Genomic DNA, 12,992 nt, shown 5'->3' on the forward strand with positions numbered 1-12,992 from the left:
TATGCTGGCCTAGCGGGATATAGAGATGTATAAAAGGGGATTTCTGGCTGACACAGCATGATTCACGAGCTGTGCGAAGTTAATCCACTCTGCAGTTGAAGTGAACAGAAATTTTTGTCATTTTCCAAGTGCTCATCTTACCAATTTTTGACACGGCTCTGGGTTCTCTAAGTGCTCTCTCTCTCTCTCAATCTGCCCAAGTTTAAGGAACTTTCACGCACATGTGAGACATCACCTCCACTGCCATTTCTGTGATAGCAATTTAGCATCCATACCTTAAATGCACCTACGGGGAAGTAATTCTTTTAATTCTCTTATTCCCGCCCCCCTTTTTAGCAAAAATTCAAAACTGAGAGATGGTGACTGACCCACCATTGAACCCATAATAAGGTACTGTGTAGAAGTCCCATTGGACTGGGGATATTTACATTTTTAAGGGATGGAATGTGAGGTCTTTTTCCTCCCCTGCCCCGATTTCTCCAGCAGGTTTGGCACAATGCTGGAAAAGGTCCCTCTGACATCATACAGGCAATGGGAGGGAGCTGTGATTTACAAGTGAAACTGTGCGTTTTCTAACCACCAAAGTTAGCTTTGTTTTCGTAGCACCTGGGGTCTCTTAGGAGTGAGGGAGACCTGGCAGGTTTCACAAAGGCTCAAATTTTATAAGCAACATTTATTGGGCTTGTGTGTGTGTGTGCGTGCATGCACAAACAATGACAGCCTCTGTATTCCACTGTATATTTTCACAGCACAGCTAGACAATGCCCCCTGCCAAAGATATATACTAGCATAAAAAGGTAAAGGGAACCCTGACCATTAGGTCCAGTCGTGACTGACTCTGAGGTTGCAGCGCTCATCTCGCTTTATTGGCCGAGGGAGCCGGCGTACAGCTTCCGGGTCATGTGGCCAGCATGACTAAGCGGCTTCTGGCGAACCAGAGCAGCGCACGGAAACATCGTTTACCTTCCCGCCGGAGGGGTACCTATTTATCTACTTGCACTTTGACGTGCTTTCGAACTGCTAGGTTGGCAGGAGCAGGGATCGAGCAACAGGAGCTCACCCCGTCGCGGGGATTCGAACCACCAACCTTCTGATCGGCAAGCCCTAGGCTCTGTGGTTTAACCCACAGCGCCACCCGCGTCCCTATTTACTAGCATATGTATGCATAAATGTATGCAATTTCCACAGTTTGCAGGAACCGAGGATTTACCCCGTGCTGGACAAGAGTCCACTCATGTGAAGGATGAGGACCATCATCAGGACCACACTGTCTAAATGGTCACTTTGCTGTCTCTGGCATGGGGACATCCAAGCTTACTTCTGTCCCATTGTCAGTGATGCCAGTTTGGGTGGGTTGGGACTCCTAGAGGCATTGCTGGGCCTTGAAGCCATGCCCCTCATCTACTAGCCATGCCCATTCAGTTCCCTCTCGCCTGTGACCCCCTCCCCCCTTTTAAAAAAAGGAATGGAATTTGAAATAGAAGAAACAGGCCACAATACATGGGGGCTATTTAAGTGCCTAGGAGAAAAGGCAGGACAGAATTGTAACAAATAAGAGGTATGTAAGCTATCTTATTTGTTTGGTGAATTAGTTGTTTTATCAAATGTATGAAGAACTTGATTGTAAATGAAATGATATTAAAGCAGTTTACAAAAAAAAAATAAACAAAAAGATTATCAGTTTTTTAAAAAAGCAGTTAAAAACCATTATATAAAACCTTCAAAAATAATTGAAATCAACTATAAGCAAAAAACCAGGTTTGTACACACGCCAACATTTTGCATGTTTGGATAGGCTTGCCTAAACAAGAAATGTTTTCAGCAGTCACCTGTTGTCAATAAGCAGGGAGTTCCAAAGTATGCATGCATGTGGTGGAGAGAATTCACAGAGAAAAGCTTTTCTGCCTCTCTCATAATGCCCCCAAAACCTGTCCACCTTACTTGGATGGCAAATAATTTCTGTGCACCCAGAGCATTGTGGAGTTCCCTGCCCACAGAGCTATTGAATGGTTGGGGTTTTAGCACCTGCAGTTTCATTCTTTTAAATACACCATTCACCAACTGCTGAGCCTTTGGGAAGAGGCAGGCTAGACACTCAGATAAATATATACATTTCGGAAGCCTCCCTGTTCTGACTCAGAATCATCAGAGAGGGAAACAGCCTGGGGAAGAATGGGATGCAGGCAGTGGTGGTGGGGAGGGAAAATGAGTGGATGTAAAAAAAAAAAAAGAAAGGAGAAAAATAATGTTATTGCCGACCTGTTGGCAGTCAAAGAGATCTCCAGATTTTGGAGGAAAATAGATTTGCTGAACTCGAAATCCAGGCGAAAAGCCACCTGCAGAGATTGAAAACAGACAGATGCATTAAGGAAAACAACTCAGGAACATTTCCCACAGCCATCTGGAGCAAACACTAGACTGTCAGGACAAGAGTCCTGTAGCCAACATTTAGTCATAAAACTGAATTGAAATTAATGGACTTGACCAACTTAGGTTAGGCGAACATTTCCATCAACTCAGTTTGAAATCAGCAACCTATCAAAGGTCCATCAGTTGCCCCTGGTGTATGATGTGAAAGTCATAGAAACATTCAAAGTATCTTATTTCTCAGCCAGACCCATTGGGCTCCATCTAGCTCAGCATTGTCTACACTGATTGGCAGTAGCTCTTCAGGTTCATGCCTGGAGTTGCCAGGGATTGAACCTGGGACCTTCTGGGTGCAAGGAAAATGCTCTGCCACTGAGCTATGGACCTTAGTTTTACCTTTCTGATTGCAACAGTGATTGGAGAGGCACTTAGCAAGTCTGATTAGTTGCATTGTGTTGCCCAGTTCACTTACACCGGGGGTGCTGCCTTGCTGAAAGTGGGAGGTTGGCTGCCAAAAAAAGATGCTCTAACTACATTTTTTTTTTAAAAAAGCCCCAGGTCTGTGCACAGCTGATTATAATATTAAAATTCCCCTCCTTGGGCTCCGAGGGCTGAATTTTCCATTTTTAGCTTCTATTTGCTTTGGCAGAGCCGTACATATTCGAGGCCATACAGATGCATTATGATAGTATTTCATGGTCCAAAAGCACACAGGGCTGCTTTATTGCAAGGGCTAAATCTTAGCGCAGTGATTAGATCAAATCCATCACTGTCAATCCCTTGCCAAGCCGAGGTTTCAATCTTAACATTTTCTTTAGAATCTGGGAAGCCTCTCATTGCCTTCGACTTCTTCTCTGTCTGCCTGTAGATAATAATAATAATTTCCTTCCAGCCTATAGTGGATATGAGGGATAATTTATTTTCCAGGTAGATCATCTATGACAGCACAGTGAAACTTCTTCTGTTTAAGGAGTCAGGAGAGTTAGGATGGGAGAGTTCAGCTGCCCAACATAGTTTCAAGCCCTGAACATCCTCTCAGGGTCTCTGCTGAGGAATCCTGATGGAAGTTGTTATGAAAATGAAATAATGAAGATGTCTCCTCCTGGGCCAGGCCAGTGGTCCATCTTGGGTAGGACTGCCTTCTCTGACTGGCATCAACACTCCAAGGTATTCGGCAGAGAGAAACCATTTGCTTACTTGAAGATGCCAGGGACTGACCTTCTGCATGCAAGGCAGGTGACCTAGAGGCCTCTCTTAAACCATCCGTGTGCTTTGCATACGGACTTGAGCTTGCATAGCTAAGAGCGTGATGAGTGGGGAAGCTGCCAAAAGAGGGGAACAGGCTAGTGTTGGCACTATGAGATTTACAGATTTTAAGTAATCCTGGTGCCCACCAGGCATTTTTGACTGCAGCTCCATCAGCCTTGGTTTCCTATAAGTTTGCTTTACGTTATGGGATGGAACAAAGACTCGGCCTACTAGAGAATGATGAGGAAAAAATACTCAGTGCCTAGTTAAACTATGGAACTCCCTCCCACAAGAAGCAGTGCTGGCCACTAACCTGAATAGCTTTAAAAGAGGATTAGACAAAATCATGGAGGAAAAGGCCATCAATGGATACTAACCATGATGGCCATGCTTTGCCTCCACAGTTGGAGGCAGACATAGGAGCCAACTCCTCAGCCCCTCTCCCATTAAAATATTTGAGGGAACCAGTCCCCCAAGTCAATGGACATTGCCATTCAAATGGTGTGCATGTGTCACATCATGTGATCGATTATGCAGCATGGGGCTTACCTGTCACCCCCCCCCCCAATATTTTATTCAAGTTGACACCACTGGAGGCAGAAATGCATCTTAATACCAGTATCTGGAAACAACGGGAGGGGAGTGGGCTCTTGTGCTCAAGTCCTGTTTGTAGGCTTCCCATTGGGGCATCTGGTTGCCCCCTGTGAGAGCAGGATGCTTGCCTGGATGGGTAATGGTCTGATCCGGGAGAGCTCCTCTTATTTTCTTAATACAATCTACTTAGAGGTGAGAGGTGATATGACAGCTGTCTTCCAATATCTAAAGGGTTGCCCCATGGAAGCTGGAGCAAGTTTGCTTTCTGCTGCTCCAGAGGGGAGGCCCCGAACCAATGGATTCAAATGACAAGAAAGGAGATTCTGACTGAACATTAGGAAGAACTTTCTGACAGTAACAACTATTCAACGGAGGGCTGGACTACCTTAAAAGGTGGTGGACTCTTCTTTCTTTTTAAAAAAGTTTTTATTTATAATTTTCATTTATGTATATTACAACAATTACTCAATCATAGTTTTAACTCTGACTCCCTACCCCTCTTTCTGTGGAGGAAGGTGGTGGACTCTTCTATATTACAGAAATCCCGGTAGCGGTCGTCTTTTAAACATATGACTCGCACTGCGCCGCCATTTTGCTTCACAGACAAACCGGAAGCCAATTTGTCAGGGATTCTTTAGCTGTGATTCCTGAATTGCCGGGGGTTGGACTAGAGGACCCTTTGGGTCCCTTCTGACAACTCTGCAATTCTATGATTCTATTCTCATTCCATACTGCAGTCACATCTGGATTTGGGCTTTTGGCCAGAAGCTTTAACTGAAATGAACTATTCCTTGGCATAAACAAGCCATAAAAGGTAAGGAGGAATCCATCAGTCATGGCTACCAAGAACTATAAAGCGTGGAATCTTTGAACACTTGTGTCTCCCCATACATCCATCCTCGAATACGTAAGAAGATGGTCTGAACCCACAACAGCTCCAAGAATCTAACATGGGGCTGAAAGTGCCCCTGCTGAAAACAGGAGAAATCTGAGTCTAATATAATCCCCAAACCCAGTGGTTGCAAAACAGGAAAAAAAGGTGACTCATACAGCAGCAAAGGAATTTGGGGGCTAAATTACCCAAAAGCCACTGTCAAAGTGCTCCAGAGGATTAGAACAAACGTTTTTGGAATCAGCCTTCTGGTTTTGACTACCCAAACAAAGGCCTTTGAGGATTCTGGGCCATCTATAAGCAGCTGAAATTTCTTTGCTCACTGGTTGCTTCCTAACTTGGCTTCCCGGCGGAGCTCTGCAGCCTTGAAAAAGCAAATATTCCAATTATTTGTGTGTGCGTGTGTGGAGTCCTTAACGTCTCAAACTGAGCTGGGAAAGCAACTGGGATTAGGGTGGATGATGAGAGGATGAATCTACTTAGAGCAACATTGCTCCATTAAATTCTGGAGAGGGCTAACCTCCCACCCTTGAAGGTTGCGCACCCCAGCACCCCAAATGGCTGTACCATTTTATAATATGGTCAGTGGCATACTGCTCCAGGGTTGTGGGGGGTCGAAGACCCGCTGCTATTTCTGCAGCAGGGTCCCTGCATCCCAGAGGCACCCCAACAGCATAGAAGAGGAGCTTTTTAGCCCCTCTATGCTCCAAATGGGACGCGGGTGGCGCTGTGGGTTAAACCACAGAGCCTAGGGCCTGCCGATCAGAAGGTCGGCGGTTTGAATCCTCGCGATGGGGTGAGCTCCCGTTACTCGGTCCCTACTCCTGCCAACCTAGCTGTTCGAAAGCACATCAAAGTGCAAGTAGATAAATAGGTACCGCTCCGGCGGGAAGGTAAACGGCGTTTCCGTGCACTGCTCTGGTTCACCAGAAGTGGCTTTGTCATGCTGGCCACATGACCCGGAAAAACTGTCTGCAGACAAACGTCGGCTCCCTTGGCCAATAAAGCGAGATGAGCGTTGCAACCCCAGAGTCGGCCACAACTGGACCTAACGGTCAGGGGTCCCTTTACCTTTATGCTCCAAATATAAGCATTTTATATTGGAAACTGCCTTGTGATCCTCAGATGAAGGGTGGTATAGAAATTTCATAAATAATGAAAAAATAATCATAGAATTGTTGAGTTAGAAGGGACCCTGAGTATCATCCAGTCTATCCCCCTGCAATGCAGGAATATGCAGCTCTCCATTACAGGGACTGAAGCTGCAACTTTGGCATTCTCAGGACCAAACTCTTACACATCAGAGCTGTTTACGAACACTGAAAACACAAGGTGTTTGGGTTTCAAGAGAATGGGGTGCAAGTTCTGTTATATGCAGTAGAACGTCAAAGAAAACACAACTTAAAGTCATTCTGAAATGAACACTCCAATTCATGTGCAAAGAACATAGTTCTAGCTGAAAGGCAATTCATGGAGATCTGCACCGATCATTGCAATGCATCCCTTATTATTATTATTATTATTGTATAATTATGAGATTCTTGTATAATTTTAGAAGAAGAGGCATAGCTGTGACTATCATAAAGGGACCCTGCAATACAGAATGTGGTATATCTGCAGATTAATATACAATGATTCCACGGAGACAGAGCTATCAGATTTCTGGCTTAGGGTTACCAGCAGAGAAAAGGGTGCATTGTCAGAGGACCATGATGAAGAGACTTGTGGGACGAGCTGTGGAAGCTCTGGGAGCCTGATGTGTGTACAGGCCACCTGTGGAGGAACAGAGATACAGAACCTAACAAGGGCATCATCAGTGATGCCAGTGAGTCTCATGGTCTCAGAAACAGGTATGGATACAGTAGTGGACAAGTATTTCACGAGCTCCCATCCTCCAGTTTTGTAGAGTGTAGAGTGGAGAGTAGAGATTGGAGCTGGAGAGCTCTTTTGATGTTCAATGCAGGTGGAACACAAGAAGCTGCCTTGTTCTGAGTCAGACCCATTGGTCCATCTTGCTCAACATTGTCTACACTGACTGGAAGCAGCTGTCCAGGATTCCTGGCAGGAAGTCTTTCCTAGCCCTACCTGAAGTTGCTGCCAGAGATTGACCCTGGGACCTTCTGCATGCATCACTGAAGCTTTTCGTTTTATTTTGGGGGGTTACTTTCCCAGTGTCGGGAATCGCTGCTGCCCTACTCGTTGGAAGGCAAACTTGCCTTAGACTAACTTGGACCTTACAGCAGCTCTCTAAGAAAGAAGAAGAGGTGGTTGAGAGGCTGGTCAACAGCACCTGTTTAGAGAAAGCTCTATGGTTTCTGCCTCACCTTGAGGATGTCCCTGAAAGCGGGCTGTGAGCTCAAGTTTGCCTTGGCTGCCTCCTTTTCCCTATTTTAGCTGGTGCTTGTTTTGTGCTCAGGTGCCTCAGAGCCTCTTACCTTTGCTTTGGCTCGGAAGAATGGATAGCTGACATTGCAAACCCTCCGGTTCGGATGCTTCTCTTCAGACACGCACTCAATATTAATGTCCAGGTCATCCTGAAATGGAAGGGAAAGAATTTACGCTAGCTTTGCATGGGAACTAGATTGCAAAGAGGTCCCCCAAAGCATTTTGAAATGCAGTCTTATTGCCTGGTATACCACTCTACCTTGCGTTTAATGAAACTACTCTGCTTCTTTAGGACGTGATATTTGCCCCTCACTTATGCCTTGGAAGGACAGTTCTGGAAACCCGCTGGGTGCTGTCTTATCAGAAGGCATGCAGGCAGGTTGGCATGAGAAACAGTGCTTTGTAGGGAATGACCTTTACTATTGGTCACACTGGCATGTCCTAAAAGAGGAGTCTAGTGATTGCAAGTTACTTTGATCATACTGGCACTGTCCATTTAGGGCACACAGCACCCCCTATCTTCTGAAACAACAATGGGACACTAGCTCCACCCAAGGCAGGCTGGAGAACAGCAACAACTGACAAAAGATAGACAAAATATATTACAAGGACAAGAAGAAACACTATGCTCAGAATAATTGTCATACAGAAGAAGGAGAGAGTTTAAATGCTTCATCTGTAGGCGTAGAAATCAAAGTGTCAATATGAATAGAAGTCATTAAAACGGCAGTTGCGACATAAAGGATATATTTGGACTGGAGCGTAATTGGAATTTATAAGATTTTGGAACACAGAAACAAAGTAAATCACTAAACCATCAATTCCAGCATACGGGGGGCCACCTAAATTGTATCATTTGGCATCTCAATGATTGGAATTATTAACTGTATTGTAATTTGGCATTGTTATAATGAGGCTATTGTTGGATTGTTGTAATTGAAAGCTAATAAAAATTCTTATCAAAATAAAGCACAGCACCCCCTAAAGAATCCCGGGAATTGTATATTTGTTAAGGGTGCTGAGAACTGTAGCTCTGTGAGGGCTTAATTACAGTTCCCAGGGAAGCCATGTGTTAAGTACTTAATTCGTTCCGGAGGTCCGTTCTTAACTTGAAACTTTTCTTAACCTGAGGGACCACTTTAGTTAATGGGGTCTCCCGCTGCCACCACGCCACAGCCGCACGATTTCTGTTCTCATCCTGAAGTAAAGTTCTTAACCCAAGGTACTATTTCTGGGTTAGCGGAGTCTGTAACCTGAAGCGTCTGTAACCCGAGGTACCACTGTATGGAATAGCTGGGAGCCTCGAATCTGTTTTTACAAGTCGACAAAACATTTTCTTTATTTGTTGCCCCTGTGTTTGTTCTGGTTTCGTCTGTTCATGTTGTTCTTTGGTTTAGTTTGGAGTAATTCATCAGTAAAAAGAGAGAAGCTTTTTGCACTTTTCCTATTTTGTGGTTAATCTTTCCTGCAATTTTCCACTGGCAGAGCCTTTTAAATCAACACAAGGAAGACACTTGATGCTTGGCGGCTAGAGCAAGCTCAGCATATTTACTAATAAAGAGGGAGAGAGAGCATGGCTTGTCCAAAGCTCGCGGCAAAGTGCTTACACACACTGTCAACACTTCACCATTTACTGTGAGTCTAGACAGCAACATTGGGAAGAGGACGTTTCAGAGGACCAGCTAGGAAGTTGTCACAATTGGGAGGCATTCCTATGAAAAGAAACACAACCCGCTGTGGCTGGCTTGTTGGCACTGGTGGGGCAGAAGGCAGGGAGGTCAACAGTAGGTGGCGCCAGAGCCAATGACAGATGGGGCTGCCCTGTGGCTGGTTGTAAATAGGAAGGCATATTGGTGGGGCAGTGGCAAATTTGGCCCAATGGACGAAACTCCTCTGAATGTAATGTCCTGTGGATTATGATGATGATCAGTGCTTTTTTTCTTAAAAAAAAATAATGTTTAGGGGTACTCTCATTTTCCGACTCATATTGAAATACTCCCCCAATGAGGCCAAACTTAGATTCACAAAGTGTTTAGGGGAATGCGTCCCCCCAGAAAAAAGCACTGATGATGATGATGATTTACTTGCACCCCGTCCATCTGACTGGGTTGTACCAGCCACTCTGGGTGACTTCCAGCATATATAAAAACATAGTAAAACCTTAAACCTTAAAAAGAGAGCCAGCGTGGTGTAGTGGTTAGGAGCGGTGGACTCATAATCTGGTGAACAGGGTTTGATTCCCCGCTCCTCCACATGCAGCTGCTGGGTGACCTTGGGCTAGTCACACTTCTCTGAAGTCTCTCAGCCCCACTCACCTCACAGAGTTGTTGTGGGGGAGGAAGGGAAAGGAGAATGTTAGCCGCTTTGAGACTCCTTAGGGTAGTGATAAAGCGGGATATCAAATCAAACTCTACTCTACTCTATGCAGGGCTGCCTTCAGGTGTTTCCTAAGTGCTATATAATTACTCATCTCCTTAACATTTGATGGGAGGGCATTCCACAGGGTGGGTGCCACTACAGAGAAGGCCCTGTGCCCTCTGCCAAGCACAACCGCCTAGCCCAGCACTGTATTTCTATCAGTAGCCAATCAGATGTCTTTGGGAAGGCCTGGAAAAGGACATAAAGGCGAGAGCCCTTGCCTCTCAGCAAACTGGAATTCAGAGGAATACTGCTTCCATATATGGAGGCTCCATTCTGGGCCATTGTGGCTGGTTACAAGGATCATCAAATACCACATCAATGAATCTACATTTAGGCTCAGCATAATGACTGCTATGCCTGCTTCAGTATCACAGCCTGTGATTTCTGAAGAAGTATCTGAAGTATCTGTGTGTATCTGAAGAAGTGTGCATGCACACGAAAGCTCATACCAAGAACTAACTTAGTTGGTCTTTAAGGTGCTACTGGAAGGAAAATTTTTTTTTTGTTTTGACTATGGCAGACCAACACGGCTACCTATCTGTAACAGCCTGTGATGTTGCAGTGGTAGCGTCACAAGCCAAAAATGTGGGAGGGGGCATTCCAGTGGAGCAGGGACAGGAGTCAGTGACAGCTCATTCACGCTTCTCGAACCATTAAGTGAACCGAAATGCAGCCATCCTTCAGAACTTGCAGGTCTCCAAATGACGCAATGGAGCTCTCCAGCCAAGAGACATACACAAAAATGCACACCTTTGTGAAAACAGCATGCAGAGCTACAGAACATTATGGGGAAATTGCTTCCTGAGGTGTGCATATTATGCAAAACTCGGTGCAAATTTTCACAAATGGGTGAAGATGGAAAAATGAGAAAACAGAGAGAAAGCTGCGGACCTCATGCATGGAGGCAGAGCAGTGGTGTTCTATCCTAGTTGTAAAACAGGTAACAGAAAGAAGGTGTTGCAAAGGCGAGGCTGAGAGATGCAATAGCAGGGTGCTTCACTGGGATTGCAGCTGACACTGGGGTGAATTGAGAACTGAACTGAATACAGTGGTACCTCTGGTTAAGAATTCATTCCGGAGGTCAAAATTCAAATATCTTTAATACGGTCAGTGACCAGGAAGCAATTTATAAAAATATGACATTAAAAGTAGTATTGTGCTACAGATAACAGCAGAAATATGGCCAATTCACAGAATTGGTGCTTATATTTATGACCAGGTTTCGACTTTTAAAGTTTTAATAATTCAATTCAGGTGTCGCTACTGTTTATTATCGTTCCTTCAATGTTTACAATTTGAGGTCCGTTCTTAACCTGAAACTGTTCTTAAACTGAGGTACCACTTTAGCTAATGGGGCCTCCTGCTGCCACCACGTTCTCATCCTGAGGTAAAGTTCTTAACCTGAGGTACTACTTCCGGATTAGCGGAGTCTGTAACCCAAAGTGTTTGTAACCCAAGGTACCACTGTACTGGAAAAATATGAGAAACTGCGAGAAACCAAAATGGACAGATTCGCTCCTCTCTCCTTGAAATGAGATGAGCCACTGTCATGGCTCCTCATTGCTTTTGCTGCTCTCAGCGGAGGCAATGTGTATGGTTACAGCACCACTGTAAAAATGACAAACCCTAGAGGGCCAAGGCAGTGATAGAAAAGCTGCTTTATCCACAGCTCAGGCAAGCAACAGTCAGGATGACAAAGGAGCTGACGTGGACACAGCCATATGAAAAATATAAATCAGAAACATTTTTTCAATAAAGCATTCCCAGACGCTGGCTGGCTTCGAGGGCTGGCTGTCAGCGGAGTCCTATATGATGTCCCCCAAGTGCTGAGCAGATGCTTGGCAAGCCCCTCAAGCCTCCTTCCATCTTCCCTCCCGAGATCAGCAATTGCCGTGGCATCATCCATAGCCCAGTGCACAAAAACTATAGCTCATTCTCCGTCCTAAGCCCCTCGTTTCCAGAGAAGCAATAACTCAGTGCAAAAAAAAAATCACCTCTGACTGAAACTTGGCCATCAAGGCAAGCGCAAAAGCAAAAGGAGGAGGGAGATGCTTTTGAAAACCACCAGGAAAATGGACAAAGTCGTTAATCATTGCAGTATATCGAAGTTAAAACACCCTCCTGGGGCAAGTAGCAATTGCTTCTGGGCAACTAGATTACCAGCTTTTCCATGCGCAGCATTGTGTGGAAACAAGAAAACCTGAAAGGGTGGAGGGGTGTGTGCGCATGTGTGCATGTATAAATATTATTTCTACCATGCAGAGCAGAGAAAGTCATCTCTGCTGGTTAGGTATGAGGATAGACACACTCTCTCTCTCTCACACACACACCATCTGAGCTGTGCATTTAAATAACACAAACAGCTGGAGTTGGGGGGAGCCACACTACTCTCAAACATGAGAAGTCGACAAGGTGGTCAGAGGTCTGCTGTGCTTTTTATTTGTCCCGTATTGTGCAATGAAAGCACCTGCAAGCAAAGATCTCATTGGCTCTGAGAATAATAATAATAATAATAATAATAATAATAATAATAATAATAATAATTTTTATTTATATCCCACCCTCCCCAGCCGAAGCCGGGCTCAGGGCGGCTAACAACAATCAAATAATCAAACAATCGAATAATCCAACATTCTAAAAATATTTCATTATAAAAATTAATTAAAATCAAGTTGATGGCAACCATTAAGCAAAATTCTGTGCAGGTTGCCAGAGGAGGGAGTCAGGCTGCGCCCTGACCAAAGGCCTGGTGGAACAACTCTGTCTTGCAGGCCCTGCGGAAAGATGTCAGGTCCCGCAGGGCCCTAGTCTCTTGTGACAGAGCGTTCCACCAGATTGGAGCCGCAGCCGAGGAGGCCCTGGCTCTAGTTGAGGCCAGCCTAACCTCTCTGAGGCCTGGGACCTTCAGGATGTTTTTATTTGCAGACCGTAGGTTTCTTTGTGGGGCATACCAGGAGAGGCGGTCCCGTAGGTACGAGGGTCCTAGGCCGTATAGGGCTTTAAAGGTTAAAACCAGCACCTTAAACCTGATCCTGTACTCCACCGGGAGCCAGTGCAGCTGGTATAGTACTGGATGAATGTGGTC

At 45.1% G+C, this 12,992-nt stretch overlaps 2 protein-coding genes across 2 annotated transcripts in view; one reads left to right on the top strand and one right to left on the bottom strand.

The window, feature by feature from the left end:
• The window catches only part of MAP2K5 (mitogen-activated protein kinase kinase 5), a 933,658-nt gene that overhangs the window by 306,168 nt on the left and 614,498 nt on the right, over positions 1 to 12,992 (top strand). The window lies entirely within an intron of this gene.
• Positions 1 to 12,992, bottom strand: part of ITGA11 (integrin subunit alpha 11) — a 91,492-nt gene that overhangs the window by 12,410 nt on the left and 66,090 nt on the right. Inside the window, exons 21-22 of the mRNA XM_083586351.1 lie at positions 7,537 to 7,635; positions 2,260 to 2,336 (exon numbers count right to left, since the gene is read on the bottom strand). Coding sequence (XP_083442477.1) covers positions 2,260 to 2,336; positions 7,537 to 7,635 — 176 coding nt within the window. The remainder of the gene's footprint in view (positions 1 to 2,259; positions 2,337 to 7,536; positions 7,636 to 12,992) is intronic.

The sequence above is a fragment of the Podarcis filfolensis genome (genome assembly GCF_964270895.1).
Source record: "Podarcis filfolensis genome assembly, chromosome: 14".
Lineage (NCBI taxonomy): Eukaryota > Metazoa > Chordata > Lepidosauria > Squamata > Lacertidae > Podarcis > Podarcis filfolensis.